Source organism: Thunnus maccoyii, chromosome 11, assembly GCF_910596095.1.
Source record: "Thunnus maccoyii chromosome 11, fThuMac1.1, whole genome shotgun sequence".
Taxonomy (NCBI): domain Eukaryota; kingdom Metazoa; phylum Chordata; class Actinopteri; order Scombriformes; family Scombridae; genus Thunnus; species Thunnus maccoyii.
In genome coordinates, this window is record NC_056543.1 from 30080986 (window position 1) to 30107707 (window position 26722).

The window sequence follows — 26722 nt, forward strand, 5'->3', positions numbered from 1 at the left end:
ATGAATACTCATTGAACTCACTGAATCCACAACAGTCTCAGCTTTCCAGTCATATGAAATTTTATGCGATTTGAAGACTGTTTAGGGATCCCAGTATGCAGAAATATTCAAGTACACCATTTTTAGAAAATAACACACTTATACTGCATGCAAAAAACTGCATGGTTCTTACCCAACACTGCATTGGATTAGCATAAAGTGGTCATGTCTGCAAAGGGGAGACTCGTGAGTAATATAAGATAAAATAAACAAGTCAAAGAATCTGACCAAGGATTTTGTGACAACTTTCAGTGTTTCAGTTTGATACTTGATGCTGAAGACAGAGCTCGGACAGTACTGAAAAATAGTGAGCTTTGAGATCTCACTGCTTCCTACAGAACTGTCACTGGAGAAACCAAGTAATCCAGGTCATGTGTGGACTAAAGACAGGACCCTAAACACAATCACAACCACAACATAACCCAGTTTCTGAGACAAAGAGTTGGCTAAGACCTTTGAGAAACAGAACAGCTCAAAGCCAAAAGGAAACATTTCCTCTGTGCTGTATTTTGTATGTCTGTCTAAAAAAGCATATATATGAAATGCCACTGACCCGCTGTAATGCATTTGAAATGAGCTAGAAGCATCTCCTCGGCACCGCAGTCTGCAAAGATTCAAAACTTAAGCAGATTTTCCTCTTGGGAAAGAGTTTATCTACTCTGCTATTCGCTGTGATTAAATGAAGGCTGGAAGAAGGATGCGGTGGCTCAGCCCAGTGCCGAAGGATCAGTGTCAGTAGTAACTTGCTGTGGGCAGTATGATTCTGCAAACACAGAGGGTGGTGACGACCACGGTTACAGCTCCCGAGATACAGAGCGGACACTATTAAAGGTGATACACGATTACACACACTGGATTTGCAGCTTAAAACTTGCATTTTAAGTGAACTGACAACTGTGGCGGAGAGTGGCTGCTTGGAATTCAATCAGTGAGATTTATGACTAACTCTGTATTCACTTGCTTTATCTCTGCCTCTGTGAAGTACACTGGAGCCTAGTAAAATCAAGTTTAGGAAATGTGAAATAAATGTCATTTGCACAGTCTCGGGTGTTTTTCTTTGACCTTGCCAGACACTGTGAGATGCTGAAATAGTTTCACTTTTATTGTTTGTTTAATTGATGGACGGTTGAGATGTGCTGTTGTGTTGGGTAGTAAGCTTGCTTAACAGGCACGACTGAAAAGGTAAGACCTTGAACAATTGGTCTTACAGCCAGTGCAACGGTGAGATAACTCCAGCGGTGTTGATGCTGATTTACCCTGCAGTGATTAGCTGCTGTTTATCAGTGAGGGGCTCATTACTGTAGCCAATGGGCTCGGATGGTCATTAGCTAGCCCTGTGCTGACACTAATGTGCTCCCAGCTAAAGCACTGGCTCCGACTCAGCTACACATGAGTGCGCGGGAATTGTTCGTGTGCCCACAAATACACAATACACACACACACATACACACAAGAAAGAAGTACACACATACAGGAAGAGGGCAAGCACACACACACTGACTAACCATAGAGGCACTTAATCAGTCCCGGTCTAATTAAAAGGCCAGACTGGAATGAGAGAGTGTTTAATGTGGAAATGGGGAAGATAAAGCTGGTGCAGGAGGGATAAGAAGTGGAGAACAGAGCGGGAGCTATAGAGCACCAGCACACAGTTAACAAATACTGTAAATATGAGGACAACGCAGGGATGCTCTGGCTGGAGGGGGTCTGCATTAAACACTATCAGTCAGTCATACTCTCAGCCCCGGCTGTATGTGTGGCTACAAGCTTTGGGTTTGCGTGTATGTGTGTCTGGATGCGTATTCAAAAGATAATAGGAGCTGGAAAATAAACTGAAATCACCAGATTACCAACAGCAATTTCTTCCCAACACTAAAAAGACAGAGGCTAAATAAATGTCACATGGAGAGTTAGGTGGTCTTGAAGATGAAAGAACTTGAATACAGTATATTAAAAGCCTTTACTTAGTCAGGCACATAAATTATTAAATATGCGGACTTTGTTTTGAGTTGTAAGGCCATGTTCAGACAGACAACAGCACTGTGTGAAAAAATGCAGCCCTTCCATTCATTTCAATGGGTTTGCTGTGTTGGCACAGTGTGATTCCCAAAGCAGATGGCAGATGAAAATGGCCTGCTTCTCCCTGCTCCCCTCAAACCAGATCTCAAACCTTTCTAACTCTCCTCACGCATGTGAGAGTGGCACCAAGGACGCTGGGTGTGTGTGACAACGATCCATCTCCAGCAGAGACCCAGTCTCTCTCTCCTGTGTGAGCTCGACTCCTTCAGATCACCCCTCCACGTGCTGTGGTTGCCATGGCAACAGACCTAAACAACCACTGTCTGGCCGATGTGGGATCTCCAACACTTCCTCAAAGTGTTTGCCACACGGCTGCACCCACCAGCTACATCTGGCTGCAGACTTTGCTTGCCTGAATGCTGAACATTCTGCTGTTTGCAGCCAACTGAGCACTCTGATGAACTGTGAGCTTCATGCTGCCAGCTGACCTGCATCACAGACCCCTGCCTGAGCTGTTGGAGACCGCCTACGGACTGCACAGTCACCCTGTTCTCATCCTTCATTGCATGCTGCCATAAGTACTGTCCATTCATCATATTAGGTTCACGGGGCATTCCAAAGTCTTCTTACTAGAAATAATCAAATTCTCACATCTTTTAGGAGGAGATGCCATCATAGATTATCATTAAATATGGATTTATAATGTGTTTTCATTATTTCAATCCATTTTTTAAATTTGAATCTATTACACCTTCTGATTCAGTCATTGATCACTCTCTTGCTCTCCCACCGATATATTCTGATCATTTCATAATTTATTATTAGAAATGGTTACCCTTAGCCCATGGCTATCTTCTCTGTGTTCATTATATGTGTAAATATTGTAAATAAATAACCAAATATCTGTTGTCATTACTCCTTTGTGTGCAATTCTTAGTAGTCCCAAGAACTAGAAGAGTGACTCAGTGTCTGGTGCGTATTTCTACTGTTTACCTGGCTATCATGACAAAATAAAAGAATGCATCCAGTCATAACAGCTTTAGAATATATGTGCAGTGTTTTGATGTCTGATAAGCCTTTAAACTCATTGATCTATGTCTCTAACCAACCTTCCTGGCTCAGATTTCAACGTCTCGCTGAAGCAGCACACACCCACCTACGCAGCCCCTTGCCTGATTTTAACTCAAGGATGTTTTCTGTCTGAACGCCTGGTAACAAGGTCTTCAATTATTACATACATTTCTTAACGATCTAAAGTTGCTCATATTGCAATGCCTGAATCCCATATGCTAATTGCTTCTACAGCCAATTACACCAAACTAGAGCTCATAGGTCATAGGGTCATCAAAAAGGACGATCATTAAATTTATCAGATCACTTATCTTGAAATAGATTTTAGGTGTGGTCAGATCATCCACTCCTAGAAGATAGCCTTGTGTCCTCCATGCTCCTTAACATTGGCACTCAGGTATACCAAACACCCTCCTGTGAGTTTGCTTTTATTAAAAAGGGAGTACCTTTGAGAAGACTCATTCCCTATGACAAGGTATAAAGGGAGAAAGTTTCTGACAAAGTTTCTCCTTTACACCTCGTAGAAGCAAGTGCTGAACCTCAAGGGCCACCTTTGTGAGCTGCAAGTCTGCCACCATCTTGTCTGCTGGTGTTGAGGGGACCTGGACTGCACTATCTGTTTGAAATGGCCCTACTCTGATGTTCTGAGCCTTGGAAGTGAGAGCTGAGCCTTAAGTGAGATAGATGAGAGGACTCGACTTACTCAAAGTAGCAAAAGGTTGGGTAGCCTTTGACGTTGTACTCCTGCTTGAGGCCGTCAAACTCAGCTGGGTGCACATTCATCCCCGCCAGTACCTTAAAAAAATAAAGGAGAAAATGAGGCATGGGTTGTCAGGGAGGTGAAGAAAAGTGAAGGCAATAAGACAAGAAAGAGAAAAGACATCAAACATCAAAACAGGTATCATCAGAGGACTCTAAAATAAAAAAAAAAGATGGATTAGTTTGAGTAAGAAAAGAGACTGCACTGTGAAACAACATAGGTTTATTGAATGTTTATGAGCGGGCTCTAATGACACACTGTCACTTTGACATGTTTTGTCATTAACTTTTTATTGACTTTTAATTTAAATAGGAGACTAACCATGAAAAATGTATGACATCAGTATTAAAATAGGCTAATACGTGAGTTTAGAGCCGATTAACATTAAAAAAAACTAATACAAGAATCACCTGTCATTAAATGCAGTCAGCTTGTTTGCATTTAAATTGATTTAGACAACTTGAATTTATCAGTAAATGTATTTGTTCTGCAGCACAAATGGAATAACAGTCCATAGCCACCCTAGCAGCCCTGGGAGGCTACACTGCCATTACACATCAACAACACCAAAACAACATTGTTGGACGCATTAAAAGAGACAATAATGCTACTTTTAGATTATTCAAAATTGTGGGACAAAAAATGAAAAGTTTTCCCCAAGGGTGATGCCAGAGAAAAGGCCATGTTGTTATCTGAAGTGAAGATGATATCCTCTGTATAAACTGGACTCCGCCAGCCTCATCGGTACACTGAACATTGGAATGCTAATGTTAGCATTCAGCTCGACGCACTGCTAACGTTAGCAATACAATGTTTGCATTTTTACTTGCATGCCAATTACTGCGTACCACATTTACAACATGCTGACATTTTGCATTTGACATATCAAATTTAAACGTGTTCTCATGCTAATGATATCACACTTAGCATATTAAAAAGTTCACAGTTAGCTAACATTCAGCATAATTGATGGTTAAGTTTGTTAACATGCTAACATTAGCTTGTGTAACCCACATGGATTATACGGCTAAAAAACCATCTATGTATTATAAGAGCTGGATACCTGACTAAAAATGGCGTCCATTCAGTTCTATAGGAATTGCTCGCCTGGCGCATACGCCAAAAAAAGTTTCTAGCTTCCAGGTTTGCTTCAGCGCTGTGCGGCCCACTGAATGTGCGCAGTAGTGTTTCCCCCGCTGGCCCCGCCCGCGAGCTCCTGCTCGGCCCATAGACTTTACATTGTGATGACGTCACAGATTTTTAAATCGCTTTTCTCGGCTCGAGGAAAGTTTTACAAACATAAAACCTCCATGGATCAAAAGTTCATAATAAAATGAGTTATAATAGGCGTTGTTTGCGGTTTGAAGGGTCCTGTCAACAGTTTTACAGGCGTCTCCTTTACAATGGTGGTCTATGGGGAAAATCCTTTTTGGGCCTCAGGGGGATTTTTCGCTGCAATACCGCGATTGGCCACTGGGAAAAATTGGCTGCAAGGCAAGAGCAGCGGCGCCCTATCCAGCTCTTATTATACATCCATGTATAAAACCCATACATGTGATTTAGAGATGTAATTACATGTTCTTCCCACAGGGAGCGCATATACATTGTGCGCCTGTTACGTTGAGGGAGTCACGTGCCCTCTGTTTTACCACGGCAGCAAACGTGTGTGAGCATGTAAACAACAGAAAAAGCGAGCATTTCCTGGTATGAAACACCGCAAAATAGTCATAAAAGTCAGATTAATGTTCATATGTTGCTCTTTTAATAGAGGTCCAACTGTGAGCGAGAGGGAAACAACTTCTGTCAAGTTATCATTGTTGAGAAACTCCGGTGAGTTGCCGTGTTGTTTGCTAGTCTGTTGTTGTTAACCACTGTGAAGGGAAGCTGCATTAAACTTACTCTTGAGTCAAAATACTTTTCATAAAAACCAACCGATGATTGTGAAAATGTGGTCTAATGTTTACTACATGCTTTGGTGCAACTGTATCATTGTATTTATAGTCTGAAAAGATCGCTAGCTGCTAATCGCTAATCGCTAGCTGCTAACGGCTAAGCTAATCGCTAAGCTAATCGCTAAATCTGGCTAATGTACCTACCGACACTGTCAAAACTTTAAAAGACAGTTGAACTGTTTCCTAATATTGAAATCGTTATGTTTTAATGGGAATTGTGCACTTAAATGTTGTTAAATGGTAATTTAACCGATTTTGGTTGCTAGTTATACATGTTAAGTGAATCACAAAGGATAATTTAGTTCATTTTCATGATTAAGTCGCCAGTACATTAAAATGGTGCAGAAAAATGTAACAATACAGCAAATAATCTAGGTAAATGTTAAAATATTAATTGTTTTGACATAAGAAATTCATAATAAGCAGTCTTTTACTTTAAGAATACAAATGTTGATGTGACAGAGGGAAAATTCATTGTAAATAATTTATTGTTAAAGTTAAAAAGACATCTGTTTTAAAGAAATTCATGGTGAATTGTTCATGTTAAAATTACCAGTTGTTAAAATATGGTCATTGTAGTACAAGTATATCCTTAATTGTTGATTATATGACGTATGATATTCTGAGGGAGAAAAGAACTTAATGAGATCTCATCTTAGACACATAAAGAGAACTGAATAACTTATTATCCTGCATCCTGTAGGTTGGTTTTATGTGACCAGATAGAATCAAAGATGACAAGTCCAGCCCGTGACCCTGTGGCCGGTTGGAGAAACGGTGTTGGCCAGACTGTAGGAACTGCCCACAGAGGACATCTGATTTAAAGTGATACCCACTTCCATTGGGTTACAGATGAGACACACACTAATTATCCTACCCAGGTAGTAGTGATAGTAGTGACATTAGACACTTGGAACAGATACAACACAAAACAACTTTGAACTGAACTCTTGACCTCCTAATCATAAGGAGTCCCTACGAATTAACGGGACATTCAGTGAATTAAAGAACATTTCATTGGAGGTTTTCCTCCTCCATAACGGACTATTTCTGTTTATTTTCTTATTTGATTGATTTATTTTATTTTTTATTTTCCATTCTTAAAAACTCAAAGTCTTGTGTATTATCGTGTATGAGTTGCAGCAATAAATTGTCAACCGTACATTAATTCATTCCTTGAATTATTCAAGACAACTGCTCATCGGACCTAGTTAGATGTTAGTGTCTTACGACTAATGTTGGTTAGCACTGAGGACGCTACACTTGCTAACATGTGTACAGTAAGCATATTAAAATGTGAGGATTTAGCATTTAATCTTTAGAGTGTTAACATGTGTACTAGGAATGGAACCATACTTTGCGAGACAAATATGTGACAATTCAAATTGCTGAGATGAAAAATGAATTGCAATACTCTTTTTAAACAGCAGGGGGCACTATCTACTTTTAACTTTGCTTGTTCAACGTGCTTCATCACTGGCGTCAGTAGCTGTATCAAGGTGCAAAGACACGAAGGCCACAGGTGAAGATTTTGAAATTGAGGATGCACCATCCTGTTTCAAATCGGAGGTTTGGCAGCATCTTCGCTTCCCAAAGTCAGAAAATGAAAAAGGTGAGAGGGTAACAGACAAGACAAAACAAGTGTGCGAATGTTGAAGAGAGAAATGGATAAGTATAGAAGAGAAACATCCATTTCCCTCACAAACTGTCTGCTCAAGTGGTGGAAAAAAAAAAAGCTCAGCTGTACCCACTGCTTTCCCCTGTAGCAAAGGCATACCTCTCCATTCCAGCCACCTCTTGGCCCTAGTGAAAGAGGTTTTTTCCAACAGCAGAGATCTCAGCTTCTGCCTGAAAATGTAGATATGCTGATATATCTTAAAAAAAACATGTAAATTCCAAGCTGGGGACACAGACCTAGCCTTGGTTTGTTTATTTAGAGAGAATTTCTTTATTAGTTTTATTTTATTATTTATTTGATTTAGGATTTGTTTTAAAATTCAATTTAGTTTTTTTTGTTATTTAAGACAAAATATATTTTCAGTTTCACTTTTACAATGAAATGGAAATATGCATTGTTTTGCATAGTTTACACCCTACCTCAGAAATAATAAAAGGATTCTTTAATTTGATAAAGAAAAGATAAGAGAAAATATATTTAGTAGATTTGTCTGAGAAATAAAGGAATTTATTTCAGTCATATTTTTTCTTAATCTCAAGAAAAAATAATCATGAGAAATCATGAGTTGAATGTATTGTTACATCCTTAATGTGCACACTTACAGTATATTTGTGTAGCATGCCAGAGTTAAGCATGTTTGCTGTGAGCATGCTATGTTAGCAGTAAGTTTCAGTGTAAATTAGCATGACAAGAATCTGGCCATTAGTTTTGAAGGTATCTCATCATATACCTTTGACTTCTTGGTGTTGTCACATGAAAGAGTCAAGGGATCACTAAAGTAATTGGATTAAAAGTTGAGATATTTAACTTTGGACCAAAGTGTTGGATTGATGAACGCTGCCATTCCAAAGGTTAGAAAAGGTTACATAAGCTTTAGTATGAGAAGAGATGATTGTGAATTCTGCTATTAATTGGCTTTGATTATATAGACCTGACTGGCTGACAAGAATTTGGACAAGTTGGTAAGTGTGGTATGTAACATTATTCAGTAGTTGACATGCTGAAAAGTAATTTCCTGCAAAGACAGAAACACCTCAGTATGAAGCATTTCCTTTATCACCCTGTAAGATAGAGAATATTGTGCTTTTCAACAGGATGCCATCTCCATTCCCCAAATTCTTCCCTGAGAAACAGTCAGCCTCAAGAACAATGACACCGAGAACATTTGACAATTAACAGTGAAACATCAAATACCTACACTGCTGCTTGTAGGTTAAAAAAAAAGAGAGAGAGAAAAAAGACGTTTCTTCTAGTTCAGAGATTTCTTTGGTATATCAAACAGCTATAACATTCCAGGTTCCCTCTGAGGAAATATTGTGCAACACACTGTTCATGACAAAAATAGCTGGAAGAATGTCTATGAGTCATGATAAGCTCTCGATGCCTTCTTTACTTATTTAAAGTTGTTCTTCGACAATAGCTCTGTTATGTAGTATGTATCAAGATTGGTACTATGGAATACACTTGAAATGCAGAAACGATACAGATCAAAAAACTCCCAACATTAATCTGTGAATCTTTTGGCTCACAGCTATTTCAGCCTGACGAGACGCAACACTTCAAATGCCGCCTTTACGCCTTCCTGTAAATATGACACAGAGGCGAGAAATGTGTTATACAACTTGGCTGACCACCAATTCAGTATTCAAACCTTTCAGCAGCACTATTAGCCTCTTACAATACCCCGCATAGTCCCGAAAATCTATCTCCGCCTCAACAACAAACACTTCTATGTTCAGTACCGGGAGCTTGTATGCATGTTAATTTCCAGTTGAGAGGCTAAAATATTCAATACTCATAAAGCATGCTTGATAATCAAATAAACATGCAGTCAATTATCTTTTCATTCATTTCCTGCTTCATGTGAGGCAAACACGACACGCTCCTCTACTTCACTGTCTCCTCAGGCAGCTGCCTCTCTCAGCTCTCATTGTACAGGACACTCTCCTTCAGATTCTTCTTCTTCTTCTGGTGCTCGAGGAGAAGTGTTTATGAACACAAAGCCTTTGTTTCCCCAGCTGATTACATAGGCCTCTGGTTCCTTTTGTGCTTGCATCTCTCCAGTGCTGTTAAAAACCATTTCAATGGCTGGGAACAGGGCACTCTCACCCCCTGATTGTAATTCTGCTTGTCTGCAAACTGACAACATGGGTCTTTAGGGGACCCATGAGACCATGCAGGGGAAGAAACAGGATGGAAACAGGAAGGAAAGAAAAGTAAGGAAGAAAACACAAAGACTGGGCATGCTAAACTGACATTTAATCTATGTAGAGGTTGTAAGCTTGAGCTGGAAGGACATCAGTCCTTAGTCGTGGCTGCAGGTGCCAACTAAAACCAAGTAAGAAACAAATCTAATCCAGACACTGATTATATACCTGTACAATACTATAAAGCACTAAAATCATTAAAAGCAGATTGCTAGGCTCGCAAATGAAATACTGTAATTGGTACATTGGGTCGATGCAAACCAAAGCACAGATAACGTATAAATCAAGTCAAGCAGAGAGGATATCACGGCCTCTGAATTACCTTTAAAGGCCATTTGGGTTATTATCCTGCTGAATCAAAAACCTATGGAGCAGAAGTTGCTGAGGTATTGTACTTGTGGAAAGTTTTGCAGGAAATAAGAGCGAGGAAAGCTTTCATTTATGCCAGACTGACAGATTGTACTCTTTCGAACAGGCAAGCTAAAAAATCCAGACATTTACTGCTGACACATCTCATCTGCAAACATCAGTGGAGGACAGCTGCAGATCAGAGACACTTAATGCAATAAGACAGTAGACCAAGTGTGCAAGGGAGATCTAGCAGACTTACATATTTTCCCTTCGTCTCTGTTGCCGCTTGTTGAAAGATCGGTTGCATTCTCTTACAAACGCCGCACCCTGCAACCAAAATAAAAAACAGAACAGAAGTTATTACAGAGAACTCAATGGGAACCATCGTTCCACCAGCATCTATACGACCAACAAAAGATTTCCCATCATCTGCCAGGAAAATTTTCTTTGTCAATAACCACTTGCAGAGTGTTATTTGCTTTGAAAGATATGATGTATTGTAAATCATTGACCATAACTGAGCACAACACACAGAAACGCCCATGTAAAGTATTTAGTATTGAGCATCAACCATGATCAAGACAATTCCATCCTCACTGACTAAACCTCAGTTTGTTCTTGATTAATGTTGATTAGTCGGTTCATCATTTAGTCAAACAACAGAATTTAACTGTCAACCATTTTAAAAATCATTATTTGTTTAAGTCAAGTCAAGGAAAATGAAAAATATTTACTGTCTCCAGTTCCTCAAACATAAGCTTTGATACCTTTCTCTGCTATATATAATTGTAAGTTGAATATCTTTGGGTTTGTAACGCTGGTCAGACAAAACAAGCACTTACAAGTTATTACCTTGTGTTCTATGAACAGTTTAATGCAATTTTAACTATTTTCTGGCATATTACATAATACTTAATTGATTTCAAAAATAATTGTCAGAAAATAGTCATTAGTTGTAGCCCTATTCTTGATTGTAAACACTATTCAGTATTCAAAGTGAAAGAGAAAGTCTCTTATGTTTACCAGGTATGATCCATGCAGTATTGATTATGACAGTATAGTATTGCCAAGTATGCCTCAGTTTATTGATCCTGTCCATATACTGTAAACTCTGTCTTTGAATGAGCCATCTTATTCTGTATGGTAAGTTAGTTTCATATTTTTAGGACAATAACAGCTGCTGTCAGTTTCTCCTGGCACACTGTCTTCCGATCACAGCCCAGAAAGAGTAGCATCCAGTTACTGTGAGCTATTGAACGTGGTGATAATAAAAGCACTCACAGGGAGCATAGAACATCATGAGAACAGGCCTCTCCTCTTTCTTCAGCAGCTTCCTGAAGTCCTTAAAAAGAGTGAGTGAGGGTGGATAAGAAGATGATTAAAAGGCTTTATTTTTATTAAATAAAACATACATACAGTATATAAAATGGCCGCAAGTGTAAAAGCTAAATTTGTCCAAGATAAACATCACTAATGTTGACTAAAGCTTGGAGTCAACAGTGATATGTGTCAGCATGATCTCTCCAAACTTGCCCTGGGGTAGTTTTCCCAGAGTGTGTCAGTGTTTAGCATACAGAGCTTTACAATAACTAAACACACCATCATCTTCGCTTTTTCAGCAATTTATCTGACTACACGAATATCACATGGAGTCATCACATTACCTCATGAAGAAATATAGAACGTGCTTCTGGACAGCAGGTAGATCAGCCCCCCACACCAGTTTCACTTCCTCGTTATCACCTTCATGAGCTCAGCCATTTCCCTAAAAGCTGTTCTTCAGCACTATCTTTTGTTGACACTTTCAACAAGCCTCCAGGAATGTGTGAACGAGCAGGTGAAAACTGAAGGGTCTGGTGTTATTAAATTAGAGGGTTTTAAAAAAATTCTGTTTACATCTGTCAGTGTCTTAAGAGTGTCAGGTTGTGGGTGGATATGTCGATACGATCTGACCCGACTGGATGTGAGCTGTCCGGAAATGTTCTGAGACTGTAAGGACAAGGCTGTGTTAGCAGACTTCCTGATCTACGTTGAGCATCTCTTTGATGATAAAGCTCTGATATGATGCTTTTATGTTTTGGGTGGTTTTACAATGCAGAGGTGGACATGCTCCATGTGTCAGCTCCGGAAGCTGATCAAACCCCTCAACAAGAACAAGGAGGAGAGATGTGAACCTTGCATCATATTAACTGCGTCCTCAATGTTTTATAATCAGTAACTGTGTGTCAACATTAATGTTCTGTATGTCTTCAATTAACAGTGCAGTGGAAGCTTCTTTATAATTCATCAAAAAGCCCAAAAGGTTGTTTAGGTCACTACTTACTTTTTCTGTTTCTATGTGGACGATGTCTTTTGCCTCGGGGTTCTCCTCCCACAGTGGGGGCCCTGAGGGATCTTTTAAGAATGCTACCATGGACTGAATGGAGGAAAAACAGAAAAAAAATAGAATGATGAATTTGTGAGAGTCTGTACAAAGGCAACACTTAAATCATGAAACAACTTGTCACTGGCATAGAATCTAACAATCATTTTATGAACAATAGAGTGACTGATGATGAATTACATTACCGTTCCAGAAGTCACTCCTAAATTTAGCACATGTAACGCTGTAGGCTCTACCAGATGGAAGCTCATACAGAGCAACATGTTTGTGCATCCAAGAGATGTCAAAGCTATTTCAATACCTTTAAGTGTCTGGTAATGGCCTTGGAAATGCACAAACATCATGTAAATAAATTTTTATCTGCAGAGGCAACAGCAGGAGATATTTCATTCAGCAGCAGCTATAACAATAACAGCGTGGACATGGGTGGAATATGTGATGATCATTATGTTAATATAAGGATTACTTGGTAATGGTTTAACCTGAGATTGTTGGGTTTTTTTCCATCTGTCAAGGAGAGAAATATGGGCAAAACACTAGCAAACAGGATAATAAAATCCAGGCAGTCAGGTACAAAAGAGCAATAGCTGCCAGATTTCTTTAAGATGGGGTTCTTATATATTCATAGATGAAAACCACCACAAATTGATTTCCGCAAAATTCAAATAGCAAGACCTGTGATTTTAAACTATAATTTACATAATAAGGTGAGGCTGTAGCCGCCAGCAAATATGGTTAACTGTAGCTTACTTAACATAGACTAATTCTGTAAAGGGGCCAAATTATAAAATGAAACTTGGCTGTTTTTTAATTCATATGCTCACTGAATGCTGGTTTATCTACTATTCATGCATGATTAAAGATGGTTTCCCAAAAGAAGAAGAAGAAGCACCACTCTGTATTATATTTTTCCTCTGTTCTGGATATTCATTAAGTCCCATGCCCGACCCTATGGCAGGCTTGGGTGGTGGACGGTGCAGTCAGCAAAAACATTGTATTTAAATGTAGGTTTTGCCTGAGCTACTATTCTTTTCATTCCAGGCAGACAAAAGCCATCTGTGAGATCATGAAAACAACTGAAGATACGACCTGCTGCTGAACAACAGGTAAGAAAAAAAAGGTTTTGTATTTCTTCTAAGGTTTGCGGTGGATGTTTGGATGTCATTAATAGGTCACTATTAATGTAGTGACCTACATTCATATTTTTGCTTAGAAGTTGACTTCACTTCAACTGGCTTTAACAAAAAAAAAGAAAAAAAAAAAGAACCAGAGAGGACCTAAACAACAAGCAACCACACCAGTGTATCTGATTCTTTTCATGTAGGAAAGAGATACAATTATGTTTTGTATAAACATAAAGTATGTAGACCATCAATACAGGCTTGGAGTTTAATTTATAAAAAAAAAATAATCGCAATATAAGTCAGAAATCACAATTACTTCTACAAAAAAAACAAACATATTTTCTCTAAATTGTCGATCCCTAATCTTAATAAAACAGGCAGAGTGAAGTGCTTTTATATACCTGTTGAATTAATTAAATGAACACAGTCGCGCTGAGCTCCACAGAACAGTATAATATGGCTGGCAATATAATGAATACAAGCAATATGGAGAGTCATTAGTAAACACTAGACAGACGCAAAAAGATCAACTGTGCTGCACTTGAGCCGAGGGCGTGTAAAAAGAATGCAGGGTTACAGCTGAGCACTCACCTTGGAGGTAGCAGGCCTGTTGTACTCTGTGTGGAACGTCCCATCTCTGCAACACACATCAGGCATAAACAGTGAACAACATGCCCCTTAAACTACAAACATAGTACAGTATTACTTTTCCAGAAAGCACTGAGGTGTGGAAGTGCCTGACAGGCGGCTGAATTTCTGGTTACTCACTTGTAATGCAACAGCTCGGCTCCTCCGCTTTTGGAGCTTGGGTCCACCTTCACTTTCTTACAGAGTTTACGGCCCTCTGAATCTCTGGAAATGAGAAATATTAGAAAAAAGAAGAGTGAAATTAAGGTTCAACTAGCCCCATGTTTAATACCTAATAATCCTCTGTCCACCATCAAATTTAAACTAAACTTATCAAGAGTCCTTTCTATTTAATTTAGCAGTAACTACTTGATAAATTCCTTGTATTGCTTCAACTATTTATACAATGTATGTATTATGTCCTCTGTTTATGTCTATGCTTTAGCAACACATCTTTGGTCACTTTCCAATAAAACTTCACTGAACTAAATTGAGAAAGGAAGAGAGAGGAAGGCTGCATGAAGACCTAACTACATTAACATTTCATCACGTGTACAATGTTATACATGTGCCATGGGAACGCAATGTTGATTACAACCTATACTATACAGCATGTCAGCATGCATAAATTCTCTGTTCTATAGAGGCTTATTTCCGTAATTGAAAAAAAAAGCCTGTAGTCGGAAAGCAAATACATATGCATCTAGCCGCCTACACATACTTCACACTTGCTACAGTGAGGCGGTATCAGCGGCACAAAGTACTCTTCCTCTTCTGTGATAAAGAGCAAGGGAAATATGCATTCATTTAAAGGGAGAGAGTTTTTTAACTGGAGAGCTAGAGCTTGATGCTAACAGAAATTCAAATAGCTAGAATTCAATTACAGCTCCAAGACCCACGATGAGCCAAATAAAACTTCAGTGTAGTTTTGTATTATATGAGGGAGAGTTATTCTGTGTGCATGTGTTGACAGACGGTATTTCAGGTAATGACTGTGTGCTTAATGCCATATTTTGCCGACTCATGAAGGCAGATGGCACCAGTCGGGGCACACCAGGAGCAGATGTGACCTCTACACTTATTTGGGGGATGATACGCAGTCATCCAGTTCAAAACCTGTCTGCTTCTCCCAACTCCTTGAAACACTGCCACAAGTGAAAAAGGCTGCGAGGGTCACAATGTTCTCAGAAAGACTCAAAATCTATCACATCAAGGAAATCCCAAACCAGTAATAAGTAAACCAGGAACCTTTACTTAAGAAGACCTTATCCAGTACATTTTTGTTGTTAGATGTCATGTATTACAATATTTTTTCTTCATTTGAAATGGTCACTGAACCACATTCTGTCATTACCCATCAGAAAGTATTCTGTGGTATTAATACTGTGTAAGACTTGTTCCTGCATAATAAACAATAACTTACTTTTTACAGTTTCTTTTCTCTAACATTTGTATTAACTCATCTACTCACAGAATGCTGCCAACTCAACTGCATTGGACTTATGCAATAACATCAAAGAAATGTTAATCTTATTCTCCTAAAAGTCTCAAAGTAATTTTTCATACTACATTGCTGTGAAAATACAGTGACATTTTTCTAAAACACAACACTTTTCTAGATACATTAGGCCTCATGCAAGAACATCAGCAGCAGCATCAACTCTGTCACAAACAATATTACCAAGCATGAAGCCACAATCTTAGCTCCTTTGGTTGGAAACATCCATAACTGCAAGGATGAAACCATGGTATCCTACGACATTACCTCACTCTTTACATATATTCCAACTACTGAGGCGGTGGAGACCGCACTGAAACAGCTGCTAAAAGACAACACCCTGGGCAACAGAACCTCTAACCTCTACACAGAGATATTAGACAAAAGAGTGTATCTGTACATGACCCGTACAACAAGTCTGGACCACTTGCAATTTGGTTTGTAGCCAAGAGAAAATTTTAAGTAGGAGAAAATTGGTGAATGCCCCACATTCTCTTAAATCACTCGTACGTGAAGACCACTGTCTTGGTGTTGTCAACTGAAATGAGCTGTACAGTGCTGGCAAGAAACCACCATGTATTGTAAAATGGGACTTTTTGGAAGACAGTGTGAATAGGCCACATACCTGGGTACGAGCCAGTAGAACAATGGACATGTGCCTACAGCGTCTTACTCACTGTGGTCCTACATACACAGTAAAACTGACTCAGAGAAACTAAGCTGCAGGCTATTATGTTTCTGAACAGCGGTCAGCTGCATGTATGAATGAACCAATGACACAGCAATACCCTTCAATCACATAACAAATGGACATGCAGAAAAGTTAGGATGCCTCTCTAACTAACGTTCAGTACAGAAAGAACAAAGGCCATGACGGCAATTCAGAGGCCTGTTCATCAGATGAACACATGTTGTAACGTCAGTCGATGTGTCAGCGCCTGCAGTGAGCAGGAGGTCTATGGCTGGTGAAGCTGGAAGGTATGAGTGGGGTTAGAGCACAGGGAATAGACTGATGAGAATTTATAAAGTGCTGACAAACGGGGTAAACCGCAATAGTACTGTAGATGCCAAGGCAAACCATTGTCCAATCAAGTAATGTTATGATGTTAGACAGTGAAATTATGGTACTGAACACATAAGACAGGGGGGGGATTTGCAGCCACACATTTCTCCATTCTCTATTTCTCTGTTTAGCGTCGTCAGGTTAGGTTAACCCATTGTTGCAAACTTTGGAGCTAACCCCCTTTACTTTTCCAGCAGTTGGGGAAACAACAGACGTGACTTGTCATGGTCTTGACAAGCTGCAGCATTTATTAACTAACACACTGTAGTCTGTACTGTACATTTACTGCCAGATGATAGATACTGCCAGATACTTTGGGGTTACAGCTTCATACTGTATGTTTGTCAGCAAAAGTTCACATTCTGGATGGCTTGTATGATGTACCAGATTCTAGTAGATTTTACTGTTGAAACCAAAGTTAAATGATTACTGTATTTATCACAACTTGGGTCTTAATTACATAGCTTTGGCCGTTATTGCTATTGGTTATGATTACATTGTACCTATCAGGTTATTTGCTTGGATCTGGGAATGTGGCGACAGAGTTAAAAAGAAGTCTGACAGATTAAGAAACACGAGGAGTTTGGTGATCACATAGCAGCATGCTGTAGCAAACTATTCACTGAAATGGAACAGTCTGCTGCAGCATATCTGCTCTGTAAATCACATGTTCCCTATTCTCCTTTGAGAAAAAAAGGGGGGAAATGAACAATTCATACTTTTTGGTTTTATGATGGTGCCCCCCATCTTTGCATTAATTTGTCAGAATATCGTTAATTCTCTGTTGACTTAGATGGAGTACTTTTTTCCTGCTCCACCCCTCCAGTGGCTGAAATGAAAATAAGTGTTTCTCATATTTCCCCAAAGACCCATTTTTCTTCCTTTTAAAGATAAAAAAAACTGTGAACAATAGATTTAAAAAAAAACACATTAGCATTATTTTTGACAGCAGAAAGGGATCACTAAATGTGATTTCAATTTAATTTTAAGCAAATGTCCAGAAGTGAACAGCAAATGCAGACGGTAACATTACAACCCAAACATCCATCACAGTATACAGACATATCCTGGTGCAACTTTGGTCAGCATTTCAGGTGAACTCACTTCATCTACCTCAAAGACGTGTAGGGCTGTAGTCTGCTGGTTGACTGGTCGATTAGTTGGTCGATATGCTCTCGTCTGACTAAATTCTCATTGGTCGAATAATCTCTGTGTTACTTTCATAAGGAGAAAAGTGCTACATCAACAGCTTTCCAGGAGTAATCCATTATTTCCTGCGGCAGGAGGGACAGACTAATAAATTACCTGTGAAAACAAGGGTGTATTCAAAACACCCCTGTTGTTTTCACAAGTTTGAACTCGCCCAACCTAATGGAGACTGCTAGGTCTAACTGTACTCCCCAAATATCCATTCATTCGGAAATCAATAGCACCAAGATTTTCTTTGGTTGACTACAGCCCTAAAGCAGTGGTAGATAATCTGGTCAATCATTTTGTTTGTTTACAACCTGTCTGGAAGAGCAAAAGTTACTTGCTTATAATTAGCCAATAGAAAAGATGGACAAACCTACGAAAGACCCAGTTTGTAAAAAACTGTGATTTTAGCACATAGTGGCAGAAACATTTGTGCTCCCCTTTTACTAATATAAAAAAGTCAAGTATTTGGAGCCTGTTAGCGAGTGCACACCTTTTCTTCTACCTTTGTTACATTTGGTATGGTTAGAGGTACCCAACTGCAAAGACTTGACACAAAGAGGTGGCTGAACGTGGTGCAGCTTCTTTTATCAAGTGATTGAATGACTCAATAAAATAAAATGAAAAAAGTCGGTGCCAAAACTTTGCATTTAGCCAAAGTCAACGGAGTCCCTTGCAAGGGATTAATGATGGATTCATCATGCAAAGGGGATGAAGCCCCAGCATGTCATTCAATTATTACTCTTCCAGAACACAAATCCTAATCCATGGCATGCTTGTTTGTGCTCTGCTATTCCCATTGATCCAGGCAAGACCATGTTTCTTCTCATGTTCTATGTCAGTTCTAAATTTCCATAGGAATGGGACCAGGACAGCAGTCCTGCACTTCCTTCCTGTATGAGATCATCCATCCCTATGGTGGATCCCGGTTGGCCAACACTCAGATCCCTGTCATCTGTTCAAAGTGTCATTCTGGCCTTGGTGGCCCTCTTCCTTGGCAGAGCTAACCATTCTCACGCTGTGATATACGCTCTACTCTCTCGCTCCCTCTGTCCACCATGAGCTGTCAGCTGGAGCTTCGATTTGGAGCCGGTCCATTTGAGATGGTGGAGAAATATGCCAAATAGCACAATGCTTCGCTACAGAGGCTGGCACCGGATCCATGTGTCCTGCAGTGATGAACCCAGCTCACTCTAGCTCCCCTGGCAGGAATCTGGCCCAGGATAAATCTCTGCTTAGCATAAGCCCACTCTATAGCACACTGAAGTTGTTGGAGAAGGAAGAGAGAGATCATATTCTCTCAGACAAAAACAGTGACTGAGTCAAAAAGTAAACAGTGCAAAAAAGGATGTGTATCATGGAGTGTCTTTGAAGAGAAATACAGACACCAACACTTCTGACAATTTCTTCAGACTGTTTGGAGTTTAGTTTCTTTTCCTTTTGTCCGTCAGGTCTTCAATCCCGGATAAGCTTGAGAGAGATTGTGAATGGTGCAATGAGCACTAGGTGTCAAAGGGGAGTTACTGCCTTCCTAACAGTTTCCTGTTTTATGAAACATTCTTTCCTCTCTAGTGAAGATGACGGTTCATGCAGCTGATGGGTTGACAGGTACGAAAAAAATTAAATAAAGCGAGTGGAACTGAACACCAGGAAGGGCAGAGAGAACAACAAGCCAAAGTCAGATCACTGGGGAGCAAATCGAGTTGTGCTTAGAGAAAACAATTCTTGCAGATGTCTTGGGAATATCTTGCATTTGCTAAATGTAAACATTTCCACAGTGTGGGCTAGAGACAGATGTGCTCTACAAAGACTGATGACACATGTATTGTTCTGCCTTAAAGAGGAAATGGTGTGTGGAGTGTGAAGACAAACGTTTTCCATGTGACTAGGGCTGCAAATACTGATTATTACAGTTCCATGTTTTATATCTTAATTTATCAAATAATCTGTCAGTTATTTTTTAATTAACTGGTAAACCGATTAATCAATAAAATGCTGGAATACAGTGAAAAATGCCCATTTCAATCATTTTAGAGTCCAAGATGACATTTTGGGCAATTTGCTTGTTTTGTCCAAGCTACAGTACAACATCCACACATATTCAATTTACAATAGTATAAAGCAGAGAACATCAGCTGAATTTTGAACAAACAAATGTTTGGCATTTTTACTGGATGATTTATACTTCCTATCAATTGACTAGGGCTAAGTATTGAACCAAAAACCAATTTTTGTACCAACCAAACAGTGTCTGTCACACCAAGTGTCGATAAACTGTGTCAAGTACGGCTGCAACTAATTCATATTTTCATTATCGATTACCTGATTAATGGTTGGGTTCCTAAAGTTCAAGGTGACATTAATCAGATCAAATTTGCTGAAAAAAGCTCTACACTAGCCAGAACTAGTGAATGTTTGGCATTCCAGCCTGAAAAGTGACTTAAATGATTAATTGATTACCAAATTGTTGCCAATTGATTTTCTGTCCATCATTTCATGTCAAGGATCAAAAGTTAACAATGAATTTCTGGTCAGATCTTTGATACTCAGTCATTTCAGTGCTACAGACATGACTGATGTAATTTATCAGCCATTGTTTCCCCTACTTGTATAGGCCTGGCCAGCCTCCAGGCCAACAACAGCCCCTGCCAGGTCAAAAAAAAAAAAAAAAAATTTAATGCCAAAAATATAGTCAAATATCCATTCAATCAATAGCTTTGGAGGCCTCTCTGTGCAGTGCTGTTACGAAACGTGAGTCAACCTCTGTGTTGTTTCCTGGGAAACTCTTGTTAGCGTAGCTCCATTTAAGGAATAGGATAGTGTGTAATGTGTGTGCGTAATGAGTATGAGAGAGCGAGCAGCAGAAAAATGATGGTGAATGCTAGTGGAGCGGAGAAAAAGGTTAGCAGTTAAATTGTCAATCTGGCAGTAAATGTAGAGTACTACTGGGAAAGTGAAGGGGGTTAGCTCCAAAGTTAGCAATAATGAGTTAGCCTAACCTGACAACACTAAACAGAGAAAGAGGAAATGTGTGGCTGCTGAGTCTCTCCCAAGTTTTGCTGCTGTCGAATTGTGCCTTTATAGTAGAACATGTGGAACAACAACATTTACACCCTGGTGGAAAAGCCATAAATTGTGCAAATGGATGGCAGTAGAGATATTCTGAAGGGAGTACATTGCTCTGCCTTTATAACTGCTGTCAGAAAACTCCTTGGACAAAAGAGGCCGTACTGTGGAAAAAGACAGGGGGTAAATGGGTGTAATGGAGGGAGAGGAAGTCCTAGACTCTGCTTTTTTTTATCATCACATTACTTACCCACAGTTGACCCAGGCAATAGTCCCTTGGCCCTTCACTGTCTGGGCCACATCTGACAGCAGCTTCAGGTGGGAGTCCCCTGATGTAGCTACAGACACAGAGAATAAACTATAGTCAGCTTTGTTACCAAATTCATTCAATAGCTCAGGATGACCCGGAGTCTCGAGACAAAGAGGACACTGTCATGTCAAACACAGTGAAGAGGAGTTGAGTTACAGTGGAGCTCAGTGTCTTAATAAAGCACCAAGTGATGAAGAAAGAGATCACTGAGTTTGGGTTAGTGGGGTGATGGAAGATGGTTTTCTAATACCTTTCACTGGATGGGTTCAAGGAGGGGGCTTAAGTTACATCAGCTTTCAACATCTTACAATAGTGTGACTAAGCAAGAGATTGGAGGATTATATGGTGACACAAAGACTCTGCGACTACTGATACAGACCGACTTTTCGGTGAATGGGGGAGGCACAGCAGGTATGTTTTGGTGAACTACAGTTTGTACCTGCTGCATGCTGCTTACTACCATATTCAGAGCCATGATGTACATCATCTGTGAGCTCGTTCGAGGACGACATGGAGCGTTCATGACCACTGGAGACTTGCACAATCTACCGTTTCAGAGAGAAAATACCGCTGTGCTGTACAGTTTGCTTTCTGTGCTAGGAAAGAGGAGAAACTAGTGTGCAATAAACTCTGCCAGCTAAAACAACACACACAGTAATATTACTTATTTTCATCAGATATGGCAGGCAAAGTAGATTCCTCTGAGTAAAGTAAACAAAGTGTAATATTCTAGTCCTTGTATAACACAATACATCATTTTTATACTACCCCCTGAAACCAAACGTGTTTTATTCATTGCATGAAGAGAACAATTCCTCTGAATGCTCCAGGCCAAGGCTATATTTAGATTTAGGGGCACTGCCACGACTCCCTTGGGTCCCGCCTCACACCAGTTCGGTAACAAAAACATCTGGCAATACAGTGTCACTTTATTACCATGTATGAAGCAGGAGGCGAGCAGATATTGGCTGGTAGATTTTCTAATGGGCTCATTGTTAGGGTTTGATGAGCACTAACCGGAGCAAAACTCAATAGGGATGTGAAGCTGGTGATGCGTCAGGGACACTGCGCAAGACTGTCTTTATTCAAGACTGTCTTTATTCAAGACTGTCTTTACGCTACATGAATGCAGTATATCTGGAAGTGGTTAGAATAGGTAATATATATAGAATTGGAGGGAATTAAACCAGCATGAGTAGGGGAACCTGTTTTCGTTATGCTGCAGCCAGCAATCAATCAGAACCACAGCTTGATAGCTAGAAGCCTGATCTAATGAGCTAACGCAGGCTGATACGGGCCTTGAATTATTAACAAAATAAATCTGTTGTTGTGGGGCTCTGAGAGCCCTCTGCAGGGTTCACCGGGTCCCCCATCTGATAAGATTTTTGCTTTAAAACGTTTTATTACAGAAAGTATATGAAACACATGACCAAAATCGTCATACATTCTGTCATTGTGTTACTTATGGATGGAACTATACTGAAAATAAATTATCCCCCTGGAACCCCCTCAAGAACCCTTGGGAGTCCCCAGATCCCACTTTGACAACCACTGGATTAGGAGTTCCCTAATGGTTGGAGGTAAGTGCTGGTTTATAACTATCTAGTTTCTATTTAACAATTACTCTCTAATTCTATAAAATATGTATTTCCAAGTTCATTACGGAGATAGAGCACTGCGGTCATCCCCTTAAAACAGGCTGCAGGCTAAAGCTGCACAAAAGGATTCATTTGAAATATCTTAAGATACTGAGGTAAAAAAAAAAAAAAATATTTCTTATTACAGAGGGTGCACAAAAAAATTTCAGTTAACTTGATGTTTTAATGTTGCACAATTATAGAATCTCTAATTATTAAAGCAACTACCGACATACTAATTAACACAAGCGACTGCACTAACGCATGCTTATATAAGTCTGTGTAAAGCAATAATATGTGTTCTGAGTTCTTCATGCCACAGAAAAATGTGTTATTAACCACCCAGCCAAATTTGAATGATTAAAACAATTGCCAAGTATATAAAATTAGGTTTCAAAATCATGAAAAAACAAGCAGTATTCTGAGCTCTGAAACACTGGTGGCGTGTCCGCTGAAGGAGCTGAAACCACGCCCCCAACTGAACAACCTCTCACTCTCTGAACGTGACAACGCTAATGCCAAACTCCCTCAAAAAAACATACAATTTAAAATGAGCCTTGTTTGTAGATATAGGACAAGCAACATGGATGATATTTTAAAAAATAAAGTAACACTAGGAGTCACTGTTTAATTCGGCACATATTTTACAGGTAAATGTGGACTTACTTCAGTAAAAATGTAACTTAAATGACTAGCTAACATTTTCCTCACCTGTACAGTCTCTGGTGGACAACATGGATGAACTGCTACTGCGAGTCACGACTCATAAAGGATTATGGACTGCAATGTCATAATTTTCATGGAAACATGGCTTAACAGCAGCATCCCTGATAAGGCCATTGAGCTACCAGGGTGATACATCCTCAGGGCGGATACAACAGCTAATGACTCCGGTACGACCTGAGGGGCGTAAGGGACTGTGCATTTATGTTAACGAAGCTTGGTGCACAGACAGTGCCGTTACTGAGATGCACTGCTCTGCTGACCTAGAATATCTCATAGTTGAGTGTAGACCTTTCTATCTGCCCTGAGAGTTCACGTCTACTGTTGTGACTGCAGCATAGATCAGGATGCTAATGCTAAGCTTGCGATAAAAGTATTGCATGCTGCCATTAGAAAACAACAGACTACACACCCAGCCGATGCTAATGCGCTCTAGGTCTTATATAGCGATAGGGGAGGGGTCAAACTAGTAATCCCTCTATGTCATTGAGCCACCATTTCAGCCCTACCCTCCTGAACACAGATATGGTGAAAAACAATTTAATAGTCTAACTCCACAGTTCAACACTACATAGTTCAGTCTTTTTACATTTTCAGCAATTATTTTCTGATATGTATAATGTGTTTCAAAAGAAACCTCTGATTTTGCTTTACACAGACTTTAAATAATCCCGCACTAGCTATGTGAATCTGCCCACTGTCTTTATCCACTATGTGAATGTGTCCATAAAGTGAACATTGTCAAGATCTTAAGGTATAATCATACATGTACTGTGCTTACTCACCTGCAACTGAAGGCAATTGCATTTAAATAGCATCTTACATCTAAAGTTTGATGAAGTTTCAGTTCTGTGTTAGAGCGCCACATAATGTCGGGAAAGTCAGTCAAAAGGTGTTGGTCTAAAGTGCTTTGTACATTATTACTTATTTAATACAAGCTGTTAGGATGCAACTGTGGTGTCTTTCAATTACAAGTAAAGGTTTTAGCAGTGACTGCTGCTAATTGAGTCACATTGAAGCTGTGAATTTCATATTCACCCTTTCAAATTATAATGAAATAATTAAGATTGTTTGTTAGTATGCACTTCTGTAAGTACATAATGACGTCAGCACTAAATATACCCCCGCTCTATAGGAAATAAAAGTATGAGGATTCTGATCCCACAATTAAATCACATAAATCTATTGCCAGAAACAATGAATGTTCTACCAAACTTTTCAGCCCAATCCCACAAATATCCATGAAGGGTGGTCTGTTTTCTCTAACCTGTCTTGGTGTAGAGCACCAGAACGTTGGTTCTCGTCCTGAGCAGCTTCTTGAAGTCTTTGTGGTCGCTGACCTTCTCAATGAGAGGAGACACCTTTACCGCTTCCAGCACTGGCAGCAGCCACACCTGGTGATACAAACACATATAAAAACAAGTGTTACCACATTAGTCATCGTGTAATGATGCCAACACATAGCAATAGGGCTGGGTCGAAACAAAATGTATTCACAGCCCCCACGTATGGAAAAAGGTACCAAATACCAAAAGCTGGCATCCAATGTCTGCTCAGATTCCTAATTGTTTTAATTATACTTCATATACTTTATACTGTATATACTTTGATAACATAGTTCCTGATTTCAATAACAATGCTGCAAATTTTTGCCTGTTTTATTTTATATTCGTGCTTGTATATTCAGTCATCACAGGATGGTTCATAATGTTTTTGGAGATCATATGACCTTTGCCCTTGTGCCACTATCAGGCCAACAGTTTCCACTTGATATTTACACTGAAGTGGCTACATGAGAGCTTCAACACAGCATATATATGACTACCAATTTCTTTTCAACTATGGCACAAACAATAGGCCTATTCCTATCTTGTGTCAAACTTTCAACATCAACCTGTAGTGAAGACAGCTTCAAAGACAACAAGTGGGTACATCTGCATCATTAGTCTGAATGGTTTCTTCAAATTACTAAACACTGGTAGTGTTTGGTACCACTAACACTGGTAGTGTTTGGTAGGGGTTAATGTTGTGAAATACCCAATATGGAAACGAAGCCAATACTGAGAGGCTTAGACATTAATCAAAGATGAAAAGAAAAGAAAAAAAAAAAGAGTCATATGAGGCTAATTCCATGCATTCTAATTGTATCTGTGCCATCACCATTTATTAAAAAGCCCTTCCATTCTGCCTACAGAGAACTAAATTAGACACCAAACATCGTCTGCTTGCTCAGCGGATCCTGTCTGATGAGTGATATCACCTGCAATGAAAACAAGCACCTGTCAGGCTCATTTTCCAATTTTAATTCCCAACTGGATGCTCTTCTGAAGTGAGTCTGATGGGAAGACACTTCAGCTTCATTACATTTGGAGGTTAACATAGAGAAGCCAAAGGGCTTAGAAAAGGATAATAAGAACATTTAAGACATCTTTTTTTTTTTTTTACGTTGTCTCTTAAAGTCGATGCTTGATTCCGATTAGGTTGATGTGATGACAAGATAAACAGGATGTGACAGTGTTCAGTTTGGCACCCATGGGAGCCACATTGTGAAGGGTAGGCTAATTAGAGGCTGGCTAGGTGACACTTGTCTGCATATAGGTGGGCACTGGGTGGTTATGGGAGCGGGGAGCCGGAGGCAAGATTAGGAGATGAGAAGAGATAGCAGGTTGTCTTACTTATCCAAGTAAGACAGGAAATGTAATGCTTGATGGGCCGCCTGGGAGGATTATAATGATGCAAACTGAGCTTGATTCTTACTCTCCCTAAATAGCTAAATCTTTTCTGCACCTGCCTTTCTAATACAAATAATGACAAGCTAAAGTGGTGAGAGCTATCCATGTTTACCTATGGTATATAATACTGGTGAGACAAGCTACTGTGGCAGAATATTTAACAATATAGACAAGTAGTGAGATGCACCATTAAGCTGAAAGATGGCACAATTACATACATTAACACTGTAAACATGACCTTATTCTAGGCTAAATATACAGTCAGTTTCTCTGAGGATGTTTAAAGGA

The 26722-nt window shown here is 39.5% G+C and overlaps 1 protein-coding gene across 1 annotated transcript in view; it reads right to left on the bottom strand.

Annotated features, from left to right (window-relative positions):
- Positions 1–26722, bottom strand: part of pdia5 (protein disulfide isomerase family A, member 5) — a 76213-nt gene that overhangs the window by 37179 nt on the left and 12312 nt on the right. The window contains exons 2-9 of the mRNA XM_042427065.1: positions 24970–25096; positions 21283–21370; positions 14353–14436; positions 14176–14221; positions 12401–12493; positions 11359–11419; positions 10337–10404; positions 3833–3924 (exon numbers count right to left, since the gene is read on the bottom strand). Of these exons, the coding sequence (XP_042282999.1) occupies positions 3833–3924; positions 10337–10404; positions 11359–11419; positions 12401–12493; positions 14176–14221; positions 14353–14436; positions 21283–21370; positions 24970–25096 (659 nt within the window). The remainder of the gene's footprint in view (positions 1–3832; positions 3925–10336; positions 10405–11358; positions 11420–12400; positions 12494–14175; positions 14222–14352; positions 14437–21282; positions 21371–24969; positions 25097–26722) is intronic.